Source organism: Adiantum capillus-veneris, chromosome 7 (assembly GCF_014529385.1).
Source record: "Adiantum capillus-veneris isolate H3 chromosome 7, ASM1452938v2, whole genome shotgun sequence".
NCBI lineage: Eukaryota > Viridiplantae > Streptophyta > Polypodiopsida > Polypodiales > Pteridaceae > Adiantum > Adiantum capillus-veneris.
In genome coordinates, this window is record NC_140937.1 from 159,637,650 (window position 1) to 159,656,861 (window position 19,212).

The 19,212-nt window shown below is 42.0% G+C and overlaps 1 protein-coding gene across 9 annotated transcripts in view; it reads right to left on the reverse strand.

The window, feature by feature from the left end:
• DEK1 (calpain-type cysteine protease family) overlaps nt 1–15,960 on the reverse strand; it is a 94,797-nt gene extending 78,837 nt beyond the window's left edge. For 6 of the 9 annotated variants that reach the window (XM_086516759.1, XM_086516757.1, XM_086516756.1 and 3 more), the window contains exon 1: nt 15,229–15,960. In XM_086516759.1, coding sequence (XP_086372885.1) covers nt 15,229–15,395 — 167 coding nt within the window. In that variant the 5' untranslated portion in view covers nt 15,396–15,960. The remainder of the gene's footprint in view (nt 1–15,228) is intronic. The other 3 variants (XM_086516762.1, XM_086516761.1, XM_086516760.1) reach the window with 1 other exon arrangement.
• Nucleotides 15,961–19,212: the final 3,252 nt, after the last annotated feature.

The window sequence follows — 19,212 nt, forward strand, 5'->3', positions numbered from 1 at the left end:
AATAGAAGAGAGGAACACGCAACTGCAAGCATATGGAAGCATGGGGCCGAACATCCACTCTTTTGCAACGAGGTGAACCCTCTGCTCAAAATTTTGCCTATTTTGCAAGTGAAATTAAGAATAAGATGGGAAGGAATTTACATCTGAAAACAATTGGGAGCGACGACGGCTTATCCAACAATTCCTCGATTGAGGATAAGAACCATGAATTTTGTTTTATGAAACTTGAATAAAATATGATGATGAGGAATGATGACTAATGATTATGATTATGAATTTGACATGATATTTTCCGATGGCATGCTTCCATCATACCATGAGGTAGATGTTCACTTCCATGACTCTCCACAGACTTTGAATGAACGATCGCATCCAAAGAGACATACTTTCCGTATTAACTGGGAGTATGATGATCTTGGGTGTGTGCACACACCACAAGTAAGATCCAATGACCTTTTGTAGACATTGGCTAAGAAACTAGCCATAAGATGGATTTTCAAACGCAACCGAGGTGTCTGCAACTAGCTTTTATGTGTGCACGGCCATCATGACACAAGATTACATGACTGAATGATCAATTGTGAGATTTTAAGTTGCATGAATGTTAGACGTGTGAACATTTTGTATTCTTCAATCGAGGACAACTCCGTTTATTTTAGAAGGCAATGTGTGACGGATATTAGGGTTAGGATTTTTGCGTCGAGGTCATAGACACATATAATCCATGCATCTACGTGGCAACGGGACATCTGAGTGACCTTCGTTTCTTGGGCTAACTTGAGTGTATTTTGCAAACCTCGGTCGAGGGGCCTAAAACCTAGAGAAACGAAGAAGCAGTAAACAAATACCAACTCATAGTCTTACCGAGGGGGCCTAAATCATAAAAGGACGTGCACACACACACAAATCGCATGGAGCATGATGATGTGGCAGGTTGTACGGATATTTCGGCTATTCGCATTGAGCCACATGGAAGTAGTACGGATTTTCGCTTTTTACGCTGGCTGATTTTAGCAATTTTTAGAGCTAGCTTTCTGAGCAGTTGCTTTTGAGTTGAATTGCTTTTAGAACTTATGCTTTTGGGGCTTTGCTTTGGGGCATCCCATGTAATTTTTAAGTGCCTAGAGGACCACTTCTTTGAGAACGCCTCGACGCAAAGTCTTGAAGTTGCAAGTCAATAACAAAGAAACACCAAAAGGGACGCCAATCTTTGGAGCAAACGCATCTTGGCTCGAAACTCAATCGCGCCGTGTCGTCTCCATCTCTGTTATTTAAGTTGTCAAGAAGAACTAGAAGTATTGCCAAGTGTGTAGACTGTGGTTATCTCTCTGTTTTTGTCCGATCACTCGCCAGAAGTGATTACAACCATGATCTTCAAGAGCCACCTTCAACAAGTGGACTGTTCCATTTTCTAGATTAAAGCTTCTTGTCAGCTCCAGTGCAGTGCTTTGTTTCCCCTGTTGTGTAAACATTGATGTACATGCTCCCAGAATGACATACCCAATTGGTGATTGCTTTTCATAGCATAAATAGAATGACAACATATGATATACCTAGGCAGACCTGATAGCATCATGATCTAGCTCAATGTGGATGCTTCATATGTCCACCACTGGAGAAATCCAAGCTAATTTACACACCCGATGGCTGAATGCTTGTTGCAAAAACAAAGGTTCGGATGCAATCTCAAGGCTGAAACCACAGCAGTTCTAGATTGGATTGATGGCGAACGTTAGGCTCACAGAAAAGCAGGCGATGGCAAAAGGCACTGACTCCCTCTAAGCTAAGCGACAAAAAATGAGGGCAAAGGGCTACTTTTATACCAATTGTATGACCTCAAGTCTTGCATATCAGACATGTGCCAATAAAATATGCCAAATATGCAAATTTCAAAGCCTTCAAGTTTTCGATGCATATCTGCAACAATACATTCAATAATGCTCAAGAAGTAATGGCTGCAAATAACCATGTGTAAGGGCTCATTATGCCGAGGAGGTCAAGCCTTCACAGCAACCTCTCTCTCTGGTTGAACCTTGTGACAGTCTTTCACAAGGTGCCCCATCATATGACATCTCAAGCATTGGTTTTGGGCTACTCGGGACCACAATTGTTTGTGTATGTATCAATTAGACCACTCAAAGGCTATAGAGACTAGAGGTCCATAGAGGGAACTACAGTGACAAGTGTCTTGACACCTTCTATTAGTAGCTCAAGAAAAGCAACTTTTAAAGAAAACCAAAGTACTTGGCAACATTTATAAGTGCGCACACATATATACATATATGTTTATTTCTTTCTGCACATGCACACCGCAAAATATTCAGACATGTATACAATTCGAGAGGCAAAGGACTACTCTGCTCTCTACTGGATCTACTAGGTTTGCACATCAAGTTGTTAAAGATTCTCGTTGTCAAAGCCTCCTTCACTATAGCAAGAGGATTGGTTTCTATCCTAGCTAATAGCTCCTTGTCAGCTCCAATGCAATGCTTTGTCGCTCATCTCGTGGCATCCTCCTCGAGTTTCTTCGTGATGCCAATTGCCTCTTCACCCACATCTTTGTCATCAACTGTTCTCTCCATTTTGTTTATCCATTGCTTTTTGCTATCAGATCGTACCAGATGGCAAAACAACCCGACGTTAGAGCTCTTGCCATTGCAAATGCTCCTTGTCCCTTCACTGCTGGTGGCTTTGGTGACTCAGGTTTTTGATATGTAGTAGCAATATATGCTTTTGGTGAAAGTGCCTATCTTTTAAAGGCTGTCGTCATCCTCTCTTGACTTAGCTTGCAAGGGCACTTTTTACCCTCTTTAAGAGAGGGTTTTTACCTTGGCTTTCTGTTTTCTCAAGTTCGCCATGTGGCGAGTTGTATCCAATTTTTACAGTCTTTCAATTGGCGCCTTCAAGCCTGCTTTGTAATCAATGATGTACTTGGTGTCAGAATCAGCACCACGTGGGCGTTTTTAGGGATTTTTCAAGCAACAAAAATCCGCCTCTGTAACAGACTTGGACACCCCAAGTCAGGAATCTGGCACGACACTCGTGAGAGCAACTTAATCACAACTTAAAGAGAGATGACGCGGCCTTGCGTAGTTCCATGCCCAAAGGTATTGGCCCCAAAGTTTGGCACCCCTTTCCGTATTTCTTTTTATATTAATTTTTGAGCAAAGTACAATGTTTGAGGGTCCTCTCTCTGCACAGTGCTCCGAAGCCAATCTGAAGGAGAGAGGCCCTGGCAACTCTTATAAAGGTTCTAGGCCTTCCAAAAGCAGTTACATGAAAAGCTTCAGTTCCCAAAAGCATATCGTCTCTCAATTGGTGCCAAAAGCTGCCTCTGTAATTTACGCCGCAATTCATGGGCGTCCGTACAACGTGCCATGTCAGTTAATTCACGGAAAACCGTGTTGCCTGCCACATCAGCAACTCCACCCAAAAATTGTCCTTGCTTTATTTTTAAAATCCTTGTGTCCCCTCAATCCCATCGGACGGGACCCCATTAGTTGAAACAACTCACATTGGTCCTCCAAGGGTATCAGCTTGAAGAAAGACACACGAAGGTAGACATCTAGGAACCTTTGGTTGTAGTCTTCCATGGTTACCCTATTTTACTACAAATTGTACTTCAAATAGGGATGTCATGTGGCTCCGGGTAAAAATATTCCTAAAGCTTGCCAAGTCCTTGGAGCATGTGGCGTGGTAGCTATCACAAATTGCTGACATGTCAAAGCCCTGAAGAAGGGAGCCGACTTGCAGATGCCGGCCGAGGGGCCTAAACCCTAAGAAGAACAAGTAACAGAAGAAGAAGTCCTACCAACTAATGGGGACCCCGTCCGATGGGGCCCCAAGTGACATAAAAGGAAAATAAAGCAGGACCCCACACACACACACACACACACAAGAAATTGCGCAAATTGATGACGTGGCAAATTTCCGAAAATTACGCTAGCATGATGACGTGGCAGGCTGTATGGATTTTCACGTTTCGCGCTGACTGCTGACGTGCCACAGCTGTACGGAATTCTAGGTTTTACCTTGGCAACTTTTTGGCTTTGCTTTTGGACCAGATGCTTTTGAGTTTGAAAGCTTTTTACTATAAACTGCTTTCGGGGCCTAGGGCCTTTAAATATGAGGTTAGGGCTCATTCTCTGGCATGCTTCCTGGCGAAGGTGCAGAGTTTGGAGTACCGGCTTGTACTATGTTGATGCAATATAAAGAAATATCGAAAGGGGTGCCAAGGTTTAGGGCCAATACTCTCTTAGGTGGAATTCCGCCACTCCATGTCGCGTCTCGTCTCTCTCTCTCTCTCTCAGTTCAATTGTTAATGAAGTGCTAAAAGTCTAGTCAATCTGTTCTTTTGTATTGGCACCTGGTACCCGTCTTGTGACAGTAGCTATAGCCTATAGTGCTCCACTACTGCATAGCACTATCTTTGAGAGAACCAACAGCTTGAGAGATTGTTGAATCTTTAGTGTAGTTCCCCAAGGCATGATATTGTCAAACTGTTGCAAGCACTATAAGGCTTTCTTTCTCTTTCATGCCTAAAAAGGTGAAATTTTATTGTATATCCACCATTCTTCAAGTCCTTGGGTTGATGCAATGCAAACCCAAGACGTGGATAGTAGGGGTAGGCATACGGGCTCTAGTCGTTAAACTCACGTGGTGGGAGAGGTGTTGGCAAAGACGGTTGCACAAGGTAGAAGCCAAATGGTTGCACCATGTTCCTGAAAGCTCCCCCCATCGCAATAGAAGACAGAGTGGGTTGTCAAGAAGAGACCCTTGTGCTTTCTCGTGCCGAAGGTGGAGAAACAATCTGAGGCAACAAAGGCTAGCAACATGTAGTTCCAAAACTGTTGAGAACTCCTCTATGGAATCGGGAGGTTCCGTTGAGGGTGCCTTGAGAGTATATCGCAAAGTTCGTCGAGGATGAACTGCAAGTACTCTGTAGAATCCAAAAGTGCTATCTTACTCTATCTTTTCTTGAAGGAATTAGTATGCTTTCAAAAAAGCAAACGCTTGAAGCTTGAATACCACTGTAATAGGAAGGGCACCACTTGCCAACTGAAAAGAACAAATTGGATGTCACTAGTTTTAGGGTTAGGGTTTTTGCGTCGAGGACATACACGAATTTGATCCATGCGTTCATGTGTCAGTCACAGATTCACTCTCCCTAACAAGGTGGTCCATGCCAATCTCTGGGTTAAAGCCAGAATCTTTTGAGCCATGAACAGTTCACTATGTGGTATTTGCATCTGAAGTCATCTGCATGATGCTAGGACATCCGAGTGACCTACGACTCTTGGACTAACTTGACAGTGTTGCAAATTTCCACCGAGGGGCCTAAAACCTAGAAGAAGAAGAAGAAGAAGCAAAAAAAGACCAACTTATAAAGTCTTGCCGAGGGGACCTATTAAAGGGACACCCACACAAAAGATTGCATAAAATATCATGACGCAGCAACAGCTATATGTACTTTCGTGAAACACGTTGAGAATGCCACGTGGCACAGCTGTATGGAATTCTGCAAATTGCGTTGGTTTTTTTGGGCAGAATTTGGCGCTAGCTTTTGAGAACAGATGCTTTTAAGGTTAAGTGCTTTTAGAACTTATGCTTTTGGGGCTCTGCTTTTAGGCATCCCTTGTAATACCGAAAGGGGCACTAATCTTTGAGGCCAATGCCATCTAGGGGGTGGAACTCCACCACTTCGTGTCTCGCATGGACTCTCTCCCTTTTATAGTTATTCAAGTTGTTTTGAAGTATTAAAAATGTTGCAAAGTGTGTAGACTGCAGGTATCTTTGTGTTTCTGTTCGGTTCGCCGAAAGTGATTACACCAAAATAGAGTTTTAGCACTTCAAAAAATTGAACTGAGAGAGAGAGAGAGAGAGAGAGAATCTATGCAAGACACGGAGTGACCAAGTTCCACTTTCAAACTGCAGTGGTCCAAAAACCATGGCACCCCTTTCAGTATTTCTATATATTGCCTCAACAGGTTACAAGATCTGGGACTTTGCTCTACTTCTCCATCGGGTAGAATGCCAAAGAGAGACCCCTACGCACATATTTAAAGACCCTTGGCCTCTCCATAAGCAGATACATGGAAAGTAACACATCCAAAACCTTTTGGTCCAAAGTTTGGGACCCATGTGGCTATCTCTATATTTCCATCCGGCTCGTCATCATAAGTGATTACATTGGAACAGACTTTTAGCACTTCAAAAAAATGGAACTGAGAGAGAGAGAGAGAGAGAGAGAGAGAGAGAGAGAGAGAGAGAATCCATGCGAGACATGGAGTGACCAAGTTGTGCTCCAAGACTGCACTGTTCCAAAACCCCGACGCCCCTTTCAGTATTTCTTTATATTGTTTAAACAGGTTACAAGATCTCAGACACTGCTTTGCATCTCCGCTAGGTGAAATGCCAGAGAAAGACCCTTGTGCACATATTTAAAGGCCCTTGGCCTCTCCAAAGGCAGTTACATGAAAAGCAACACATCCAAAAGCTTCTAGTCCAAAGTCTAGGGCCCATGTGGCTATTTCCGCAAATCGCAGATTGTCAGTACAGTTTGACGTGTCACAGTTCACTAATGCTTTTCGCAAAACGCAAGTTGAGCCGTACAATTTTCCATGTCATCATGTCTACGCACTTTTTAGGTCTTGTCTCTTAGGGTTTTAGGCCCCATTGACCATCTCTATAAGTTGGTCGGGGTTTGGATTTTCATCGTACCCCTCTTTGTCTTCAGGTTCGGTTTCACGCCCCTCAACCATCTTTGGTAGGTTATCAGTTCTACCACGTCACCAACTTGTGACACTCCAATGCCTAGAGTGAAAAGTCTAAGGGCTTACATAGCACGTACCACTAAAATTGCCCCATCGAAGCTCTGCCAATGCCCACCTATGTGCAATTGCTCACAAGCACAACCTAGCAATGAAACAACGCACAGGCATGGCACGATCAGCCCATAGCAAACCACACTGCAAAAGCGTACGTGAATTGCAACCGCGCGCAAAATGGCAACCACGTGTGCTTCAAACGGGAAAGGCAACGGCGCACACGAGCAAGCCATAGTCTTTTTCATAATTGTATGATAAATTTACCATGTCTTCATACTAGTATGATGTTTGGTGTCAAACATACTCACCATACTTAATCTAGAGAAACCAAAACATTTTCTATGTCTAACCTTGGACAATAGCCAAAGTCATGTGCAAGTTTTATAAGCAATGGCTATCAAGTTTTTGAGTTGGAAACATTATAAGCCTATCACATGTAGCATGATTTTCTCGGTCTGATATGCTACGGCACATATGGAATTTCCTTGGGATCTGAACCATTATTCTAGGCTTGGACACTCCAAGCGAGAAATCAATAGCAACACACGAAGAGAAATTGCAAGTAATTGAACTGAACTTGAAATGACTTTATGAAAGTATGTACATTGAATTGGAAATTTCCTAGAACAAACATCCTCTTTCATGTGTGTATTGTTAGAGTATGTGTTGGAAAGATGAAATGTCAACAACATTTTTTTTATGAATGATTTAAACTTAGTGTATTTAGAAATCTGTTAGAGATCAACGAGATCTAGATGTATAGCCAAGTGAATGTGATTCTAGGATATCAAGATTTCTATTTTGATGAGATGACTGGATACGGATGTCAATGCATCAAGAATTTTGGAAGGATCAGATGATTACATAGAGATCTAGGTGCATCAAGAGTTCTAGACTGGATGAGATGACTAGATTAAATGATAGAACCTCGGTGTTATGTGAAATAGCATGGGCATGGTTTGCTTGAAATGTGAAAAGAAAAGATATCAATATGATAGTAACGAGATTTAGTAGATCAAGACATCCGTGAAGAGATCAACATGGTCTGGATGTGATTGCTAAATATGTTACAATTATCATGATTTGTATTTGAGACCCTTGACGGAAATGTGTGTGATCAATGATTGATGTCATGTACAAATGTTGGATTAGTGGAGTCCGGTGCCTGAGTACATAGAGTCAGTGTCTGTTGAGCTAGTTTTTCAATTTTGTCCTTTGGATGATTTTGCAAGCGTAATCTAGAGTGATTACAGTTCTTTCAAGAGGGGGCATGACCAACTTGAAGGACTGGCCGAGAGGACACGGGGTTAGAGTCAAAAACTCTGATCGAGAAGAATCTGAAGATGTGGTTGTGGGGCCTAAGGGGGTTAGGGTTTCAAAATAACCTAACCCTGCCAACTTAAAGAGCATTGATTGAAGGGGCCTAGCCCTAAAAATAGCAACTACGAATCTGTTGCTTACGTGGTACCTGTATGGCAGATTCCGGATTTTGCACTACTTGCTAACGTGGCATAAGTGCACGGAATTTTGTGAATTGTGTTTGCAAATTTTGTGCAATTTTGATGCATGCTTTTGGGTGTAAGTGCTTTTGGCTAAGAAGCTTTTTAGGGCTTTGCTTTTGGGCATCCCTTGTACTGTTAATAAGTATCTTGAGGGCCACACTCTAGAGAGCATTTGGACGCAGAGTCTTGGAGAGTTGGACCTTCGAAGAGTTGTACCGTTGCAGAGCACCACTAAAGAAATACCGAAAGGAGCGCCAGTCTTTGGGACCAATGCATTTGGGGACAGGACTACGCTGTTCCGTGTTGACTCTCCTCTCTCTCTCTCTCTCTCTCTCTCTCTCTCTCTCTCTCTCTCTTGTGGCCCTCAAGATACTTATTAACAAGGAATGCCCAAAAGCAAAGCCCTAAAAAGCTTCTTAGCCAAAAGCACTTACACCCAAAAGCATGCATCAAAACTGCACAAAATCTGCCAGCACAATTCACGAAATTCCATACACTTATGCCTCGTTAGCAAGTAGTGCAAAATCCGGAATCTGCCATACAGGTACCACGTAAGCAACAGATTCGTAGTTGCTATTTTTAGGGTTAGGCCCCTTCAATCAATGCTCTTTAAGTTGGCAGGGTTAGGTTATTTTGAAACCCTAACCCCCTTAGGCCCCACAACCACATCTTCAGATTCTTCTCGATCAGAGTTTTTGACTCTAACCCCGTGTCCTCTCGGCCAGTCCTTCAAGTTGGTCATGCCCCCTCTTGAAAGAACTGTAATCACTCTAGATTACGCTTGCAAAATCATCCAAAGGACAAAATTGAAAAACTAGCTCAACAGACACTGACTCTATGTACTCAGGCACCGGACTCCACTAATCCAACATTTGTACATGACATCAATCATTGATCACACACATTTCCGTCAAGGGTCTCAAATACAAATCATGATAATTGTAACATATTTAGCAATCACATCCAGACCATGTTGATCTCTTCACGGATGTCTTGATCTACTAAATCTCGTTACTATCATATTGATATCTTTTCTTTTCACATTTCAAGCAAACCATGCCCATGCTATTTCACATAACACCGAGGTTCTATCATTTAATCTAGTCATCTCATCCAGTCTAGAACTCTTGATGCACCTAGATCTCTATGTAATCATCTGATCCTTCCAAAATTCTTGATGCATTGACATCCGTATCCAATCATCTCATCAAAATAGAAATCTTGATATCCTAGAATCACATTCACTTGGCTATACATCTAGATCTCGTTGATCTCTAACAGATTTCTAAATACACTAAGTTTAAATCATTCATAAAAAAAATGTTGTTGACATTTCATCTTTCCAACACATACTCTAACAATACACACATGAAAGAGCATGTCTGATCTAGGAAATTTCCAATTCAATGTACATACTTTCATAAAGTCATTCCACGAAATATTGTCAGACCATCAGTATACCTTAAATCTCAAGGAGAGATTAGGGACTTTATTCGATCTAGGCAACCTGTGACAAAGGAGTGGAGTGACTCCCCTCATGCAACACAACTTGCACCAAGTTCAACCCATTGATTCGACCTGCAGTTAAGGAAGACACTGCTAAAAACCCAAAAGCCTAAAAGGTACAGCTCAAAATTGAAGAGAGTCTATAAAGTTCTCTTACCACATCCACTTTGCATCACGAGCCAGAAAATCTTGCCGTTAACCAAATTATCGATGGACCTAGCTTACCTTTCTTGTTCTGTTTCTTCTGCCTTGGGACCTGTTGGTTGTTGTCCTCACATCCCCTATCCACTGGCACATCAATCTGAATTTTTGAAATTCTCTGATAAACTATCAGTTGATTCCCTTGGTTCTTCAGAACTCTTCCTATTTAAAGTACTCAGCATGTTGCTCTGTTGTCAATTTGGGCCCTGTGGATTTGTTCTTACGATTCTTCTTTCCCTTGGAAGATTGTTTCCACGGTGAGGGGGACACTACCTTATCCGTAAGATAGGTCAATGAGCCGGCATGCATACCAAAACCTTCATTGAAGTGTCCCATAAGCCTCTGAATGGATTCTCACTTTTGCCTCGGGCGGTACCGTCGAATCTCTTTTGGTAGTCCGCAACAAAACCACTCAATCTGATCCTTCGAGGCGATCCTCCAAAACGAGGACACTAGCAAAAAGGTCTCTAACAATAATCAACCAAAGTGTCTACCTTTTTCATTCACAGATGATGCCAAGCCGTAATGACATCTTCATATTCTTCCCTTAACCATGCTCAAGTGAAAATTATCTTTGATTTTACCCATTTCTTAGGTGCTCCTCTGTGCTACAGCAAAGTAGACCACCATGTTGGTGCGTTTCCTTTCAAATAAGATACCGCCCTTCGTACATGTAACCTTGGAGCGTTCCGAGAAACAACCTCCCAAAAAGGTGATGTCAAACTGCTGTATGAATTCAAGGGCTCGATGGGTGTCCGTGTAGCCTGAAACGTATCAAACTTGACTCCTTGACCCCCATCCCTGAACTCCTTGGTCCTCTTTCTCTTTTTTTCATTGTCTAAAGTATCAAAAGAGGATGAGATCTCCTCCTCTAAGCTGATAGATTTCTTTTTGTGCTTCCTAGACTTTTTTTTAAATCTGCTTTTCTTGCTTCCTTTGCTTTTTCTTCGCTTCTTCAACTTTTCTTATCTTCACTGGAACTAGAGGACGGCAAACTAACAGAACTCTATGAAGACGGAAAAAAAATTGGCTTGTCCTCGTACAAAGTCAAAATTGGGTGATTATGCCGCCCTAAACCGTGAAGACGGATTGCGATGCCCATAAAACTTTGTAGGGGTGGAGATTAGTATGCTTTCCCTACCCTTGCAAAGTTTCATGGCTATCTCTTGCGGTCTCGACAGTCCAGGGTGCCTAGAGAATGGGCAAACCTTTTGTGGCAGACATGACACCTCTGACCATTATATAGCCAATTGGAATATTCACAAAATGGGATTTAGATTTGAGGCGATCACGTAGAGTTGTATGTGTCATGGAAAATGGCTACTTTGTGCAGCTTGTGGACTTGATTAAAAGGACATGAATGATTGAACGCAATAGTTGGCACGATGTCAAAAGTTGCAAATGAGATGAACACGCTTCTTGGATTTGGTAGCCATCTCAAAAGTCGATTTCCGGCCCAAATAGCTCAGAAGATCAGTTGATTTTCTTTTCTTTCCAGAGTGCTTCATGCTTTTCATCAATTGGTTTGTTCTCTTTTCAGCAGCTTCGTCAAACTCCTTCTCTGCTTTTCTGCACTCGGCTTTGCTTTTTGCTTCATTACCGACTTGAGAGGAGAATGGACAACCTCTTGCCATTTGGAGTGAACCTCGTCAAGCGAGTAATCCTTCATGTGATTCACAAATTTCAAGTCCTTGGAGTAGTTGATCAATTTTTTCATGCACGCGTCAACCGTTGGTACTCCACTATGTTGAGATTCCCTACCGGAAATTTGACAAAATCTCCAAACTCCTCGAAAAAAGGCTCTCCCGTTGGAATCTCTATTGGTTTCCTTTGTTCCCCATCTAGAATGTTGCTTTTCTTCATCTCCCCACAAACCAACAGTCAGAAGGGTGTCGTCTTTGTCCCCGTTGGAATCTCCATTGGTTTCCTTTGCTCCCCAGCTGGGATGTTGCTTTTCTTCATCTCCCCACAAACCAACAGTCAGAAGCGTGTCGTCTTTGTCGAATTCTCCACGAGAACCCATGTGTGATGCCAAGAGAATCGGATCCTCCATAGAATAAGAATCGTCCTCAACTCTGACGCCATTGTTACAAGGTTAGACACTCCGAGCGAAAAATCAATAGCAAGACACGAACAAAATTGCACATAATTGAATTTAACTTGAAGAGAGAGAGAGAGAGAGAGAGAGAAGAGGAGAGTCGACACGAAACGCCGCAGTTCCGTCCCCAAATGCACTGCCCCAAAGATTGGCGCCCCTTCTAGAATTTTTTATTATTGCTTCGCAACGGTACAACTCCCCAAGGATCCAGCTCTTCGAGACTCTGCATCTAAATGCTCTCTGGAGTGTGGCCCTTAGGATACTTATAAACATTACAAGGGATGCCCAAAATCAGAGCCCAAAAGCTTCTCATCCAAAAGCACTTATTGACCCAAAAGCATGCGTCAAAACTGTCCAAAATCTGCCATTTCAATTCACGGAATTCCGTATTGTTTTGCCACGTCAACAATCAATGCAAAATCCGGAATCTAACATACAAGTGCCACAGTAGTAGTTGCTAATTTTTAGAATTAGGGCCCCTGAATTGGTGCTCTTTAAGTTGGCATGGTTAGGTTTTTAAAACCCTATCCCCTTTAGGCCCCACCGCCACATCTTCAAGTTCTTCTCAGTTAGAGTTTTAGACTCTAACCCTTTGTCCTCTCGGCCAGTCCTTTGAGTTGGTCATGCCACGTCACAAACTTGTGACAACCACATACTTTTTTCCTACGTCCATACCGGTATGCGTTTGTTGTACGGTTGACGTATAAGAATCTATGGAGCAAGCTCACAGACAATTGACTGATTCAGCGTTTCGCCCTCACGTGCGAAGATTGTCTACTTTCTCGTACCTCTACAATCCTCGCATTCATCTGCAAAAGAACAGCATAGTCCTTGAAGACTAAAACAGGTAGGTAAGTTTTTTTTTGTAGTCCTCAAGGATCTAAGTAGGATACTATTAAAGATAATATCAAATAGTTGGATAAACTGTAAAGCTTTTTACCTCGGAACGTTTCAAACTTGACCATGGATCCACCACCTTTAAAGGGCTCATGGCCACATAACATGGATGAAGGGTAATAAGGAAAGTAATCGGGATACATGTCACACGGTGCGTGCATAGAAGTAAAAGGGTGGAGGCACAAGTGTGGATGCAGGTGGTAAAATAATAGGTATTGCAGAGGGTGAAAGGAAGAGACACAATAGGGTTTTCAGTAGCATAGTGCTTAAAACACATCCCATCAATCTATGGAAAAGAAACAATAGCTTTTTTCTTGTTTTGGGGGGCGGAAGGGGGGGGGGAGGGGAATTTATGGATGCGCTTCTAAATAAAAGGGTGCATGAGAAGGTAGAGATGCCATAGATATTGGTGGAATAGAAGAAATAGGAGCTTCAATCGTAGCAGCTGGACGTTGGGATTGAGAAATCAATGTTGTGGTGAAGTACATCCCAAAATCTCATAGAGATTCCAAATCCAAAATTCTACATAAGGTGCAGATTGCTCCAAAGTGATAGCCATTTGCAATTCTCGAACAAGATCCACCATTCTTCACAAAAGCAATTGTTGCAACAGCCCCTCAAACATGAGGGTTCTGTGAAGCTGGAGAATCCCACAAAGTTCAATTGTTTGCCTCCATTCTCCATCAAAAGCAATTGTTGCAACAGCCCCTCAAACATGAGGCTTCTGTGAAGCTGGAGAATCCCACAAAGTTCAATTGGTTGCCTCTGCCAAAGCTATGGATTCGGATTCGCCTCCATCGAATAGGATTGTCCCCACTTACAAGAAGAAGACTCAGCTATGATACCATTGTCATCACCCATCTAACAAACAACTCATCAAATGCAAAATCGAGACTAAAAATACTTTGAAAGAACCGAGAAAATCACGTTGCACTTGGTAGACAAAACGAGAGTGGCGGAGTTTTGCAAAAGATAATTAATCGCCCTCAAGCCGAGGGCCCTGTCGGTATCTTTTATATCGATCAAAATCTGTGTTTACAACTAAGGCATTGCCTCGTATATAAAGACACATGGCCTCCAAAAGCAACTCTAAAGTATGGCTAAAAACAGATCAAAAACCTATTTCCAAAGTGTGAACAATTGTATGTGGAAGGGTAGGCTAAGGCAACAGCTTAGTGGCAATGGCACGGATATATGGGAATGAAAGCAATAGGCCAAGCAAATCTGCAATTAGCACATGCGTGCAAGACCAAGGGTTGAGTGCAACAAGGCTTGCTACAACATTGTAGCTCATCTGGCTAACAGCAAGACGAAGCGAGGTCAATAGCTGGTGGAACTTGGAAGGTGTGGCGTCCACAAGCGTAGTCAACAAGGCAACGACAAAGGGAAGTGGGATGGTATGGGATTGAGCTGAACAAAAAAGAAAATAGCTGGTTAAAGCCGTCTACCCCATGAACAAACAAGTCCTCAGTAAAATCACTCAAATTGTGCCAACAATGAACTACCGTTAATCTACACACAAGCAAATCTTAAGGAATCACATGAGCAGCAAACATGTGTAGTGCCTATGCAAGCTACAATACTAAAGTGAAGGTCAGATTGGAGTGAGAATTTGTAATCTCTGCAATAATGCTTGTCACGTGATGCTTTTCTCAGATCAAACAATGTTATTGAGAACCCTTCGCAATTGATGTTGCCTGCAAAATGTCAAAATCCCTTTCTACTTGCAAATTCCCTAATATTGTTCGTCCTGTGATACTTTCTTTGGATCAAACAATATTATTGAGAACCCTTTGGGAACAAGTCTCCAATTTACAACAATCACCTTGAGCTCTTAGCCTCCCCTCATAACTTCAGTGGCTAGGGTCAATGCTCAGATCATGGGCTCACATACTCCCGATGAGTAGCCAGATGCTTGGACTCTCTCTCTCTCTCTCTCTCTCTCTCTCTCTCTCTCTCTCTCTCTCTCTCTCTCTCTCTCTCTCTCTCTCTCTCTCTCTCTCTCTCTCTCGTAAACTGTGCAAATTGGCACACACTGTTCAAATTTTGCTAAAGAGTTCTCTTTTGCTGCCATGAATGACAATTGACCATTGTTCATACACACGCATGCAAAGGCACGCACACTCTTTTCTGTGAGCGTCATTGTAGAGAGAGAGAGAGAGAGAGAGATTTAAACAAGGATTCTGTGACTACAAACCTGTACAATCTCCATGGTCTCCAGTTGACGATGGAAAGGACCCCAACAGAGAGAGCGCTGGACACGGAGAATACCGTGCCATACACAGCACATGTTACTATAAGCTCATGCGGGCCCATCGTTCGCAGAAACACGGTAGCTTCATTCACACGGTCTTTGTGCCGCATGCCCGCAGCAATCCAGACTTCTTCACGGGCATGTAAGCTGCAGCACTTGATACGGAAGTGAGCTCCTGTCTAGGAAAAGAACGCATTGCATTGAAGACGTGAGAGCGATGCAAGGACTGAGATACCCCGAGACCAAAACGATCAGCAGCAATGGACGTTTCTTCACCCAGAACAACTATCGCCCAAGAAGGACGGATATCCCTGCTATGGAATCGATTATGTGAGCTGCTGGCCGAAAGTCCGAAAATGCGGACCAGATCCCTGGCCCTGCATCAAACCTCGCCAAGAAGGTAACGAGGCCACCTTCAAAGCATGTGTGCGCACATCCCAAGATCTGCAGAATTGCGAGCCGATCCCTGCATGAGAGAGAAGAGGAGATGCACGGATCTGAAGAGAGGGAGAAGGAAGGGGAGGAAGGGGGGGGTGCACACACACAATTGGAGATGCCGAGCTCAAAGCTCACACTCGTAATTTTACACTCTCCGAGTGAACTCGACTAGCCCTACTCGCGAGAGAGAGAGAGAGAGAGAGGGAGAGAGAAAAGGGGGATAAAGCATACACAGCAAAGAAATCAGGCAAATGAGAGCGCCACTGTAATATATATTTTCAAGCTGAGCTCCGCTAACTTTGACGACGCCGTTAGCCCCTGCCGTTACTCATCAACTTTGAAATTCCTTTTAACACATGTTGCATTCAGCTTTGGACAAGCTCTTTGTCTGTTTTGCAAGCCAGCAGCGTTTGGAGAAGGGCAGGGACCCGCTCACAAAATATGTCCAAAGGAACCTCATAAGCTAAGGAGGTTGCAAAACTCATAGAATATGCTCATTGCTCATTAGCACACGGTCGACTTTAGGCTAGCCATGGCCCTTTTGTGGGTTCTAGCCCCATCCATGAGAGTCTCTTTCACATTGCCCATTATAAACAATTTGGTCCCATACTCTAGATTGTTTTTCACAACTTATACAGCATATATGAGTTGAACCAAGCAGTAAAGTTACAAGATCTTGCAAATGTAACACATAAGTTTTTTTTTACTTGAAACGTATGCAATCAAGCACTTCCTCGAATGCCTATAATACAACGAAATGTGTCCCATAAGCCTTGATTACTTGAAATGTATGCAATCAAGCACTTCCTCCAATGCTTATAATACAACGAAATGTGTCCCACTACCTATTTATGACACTTGAAGATGCTAAACTTGCAAGGTTATGCCCTTTTTTTGAACTCAATATCCATCTCATTCTAGAGCTCCTAACCTCCCACTCTCCCACTACATGATTGTAGGACATGCCCAAAACCAATATGGCTTTCTTATGCTTAAAGAGGTGGTTATGAATTATCCCTCCCAAATTTTCACTCTAAACGCAATAATTTTATATGAAATAAACTCAATTTTGAGCTGATTGAATTATACCTCCCAAACTTTCACTCTAAAAGCAATAATTTTATATGAAATAAACTCAATTTTGAGCATATATTCAAGATCCAAGAGTCGCTCCTGCAAATACTATCAAAAGCACGTCCACGTTTTAGGAGTACTTGGCTTTTGGAAGACCTTGTCTTCTTCAAGGTCTCCCTTTTCTTCAAGGTCTCCCCTTTAAAACCTCATTGAAAGAAAGAGATTCATGAATCATAATCATCCATGATGATCATGCCCATTTTAAGCAACACAAAATCTTTGTATACTTGCTCTTGAATCATCATTAACCTGAACTAATTTGTTAAAGGGATCCAAGAATCTTTGAGTATTGTTGTTAAATGGCACCCAGTGATAGTTGTTATATGTATGCATGTGTAAGAATGAGCATGAACATGCATCTTAACACTTTCAATGATGAGCCATGTTCAAGGAATATCTCATACGCTTAACACAAGTGTGCAAATCATACTCTTTCCCTTGTGTTTTTTGCCGAGAGAGAGATTAAAAAAATATCATTTTAACATTACCCCGGGTCAACTTGAGTGAGACGATCACTCTATAGTTGTCTAGGCTTACTTGATGGAATGGTCCAACCCAGAGAGAAAGGGTAGACTAAGGCAATTAGCAAGATGCAAAATTTCTTCATGCAACTTGATTGCATGACGCTATGATTTCTCCATCTGTGTGGTACCTCATTCGATCGAGACAATAATCCAATAGTTGGGTAATACAATTTGCTTGAAGACATGCAACAAACAAGACTTGTCTAAGTCCAAGTGGGTTTGCTTGTCCACTTGAGTGAGACAATCACTCTATAGTTGTCTAGGCTTACTTGATGGAATGGTCCAACCCAGACAGAAAGGGTAGACTAAGACAATTAGCAAGATGCAAAATTTCTTCGTGCAACTTGATTGCCTGACGCGATAATTTCTCCATGTGTGTGGTACCTCATTTGATGACCGAGACAATAATCCAATAGCTAGTTAAGTAATACAATTTTCTTGAGGACATGCAACAAACAAGACTTGTGTAAGTCCAAGTGGGTTTGCTTTGGATTCCTTCACCTTTATGTTGCATGCAATTTTGTTCCTCCTTCTGGATTAACAACTTAAGAAAGAGAAATAGGTATCATTCATGTAGATTGTTATGTTATGCAATCCTTCACCTTTAATGCATGCACTTTGGTCGTCCTTCTTATGGTGTGACCCAATCAATAATTAACCTAAGAAGAGAGATTGCTTTCATTTATGTAAAAATTCAGCCTAACAAAATCACTCAATCAATAAGTAACCTACAAAGAGAGAACGCTTTCATTTATGTAAAAATTCATCCTAACAAAATCACTAATCCCAAAAAGGGGTATCCAAATTGCAAGCTTAGATTGTTATAATCATTTTAACTAACGCCTTCATTTGAGCTTGAATATGTTTCAAAAGCCAAGTATTGCTTGTAACTTTAAATATTCTATTGTATTTGTGAAGTTTGGATGATCTTTTTGTTGAGCGCGTGTGTTCAACGACCTCCCTTAAAGCTTTCTTCCATTTCAAGAGTCACTTTGCATCTTTTTATCTATGAAATATTTTGAACTAGGAAAGATATGGCACTCTATTATATAAGATATTTACAATTTGCAACAATGAGCTTGCTTGATAAAATTGTAGACTATCATTTATTCACCATGTGTTGACTTAGAACAATTATTGAATATATGCTCACAAGGGGTTGTTGAGAAAAAAGGGAGACAACATTGCGAGAGGAGTCCTTTTTTAAATTTGTAGCTCTCTTTTTTTCTTGGATAAAATGGAATGGATTAAAGGAAAAGAAGAAGATTACAACCTTGCCTCACAGGTGCGGAGAGAGGCATCCCATGAACAAAACTCCAAATATTACAACTCAAAGCTAGCTCTAGCCATAATAAGTCTCTCTCTAGAGTAAAAATTCAACATAAGATTTTTCTATATTTGCCATCTAAAGACTCTCTGCATAGTGAATAGAGGTAAACTGCATACACTTTGTATTCTTCCCATGCAAAAGGAGGAGATCTTCTTAATCTGATAGACAAATGATGGAGCATTTTCCTCATTCTTCAGCTGGTAGACTACCTTGTTTCTTTGAATCCAACATGCCCATAGATATGAGAATCTCCATAGATTCCAAAGTGGAATATCCATCCCTATACACGTGCCGATAAGAAGTTCTTTGGGGGATAGAGGTTGAGGATGAAGTCCCTTGCAACATCTATAGAGGATCTGCAATTTCTTTTGGTTCGAAGGCAATCCACAAACATATGGTATAAATCTTCTAGAGCCCCACATCTGCTGCACTTTCCATCACCATATCAAGCTTTTAATGCCTTTTGGGCAGTCCACACTCCCTGATGGATGATAAGCCAGG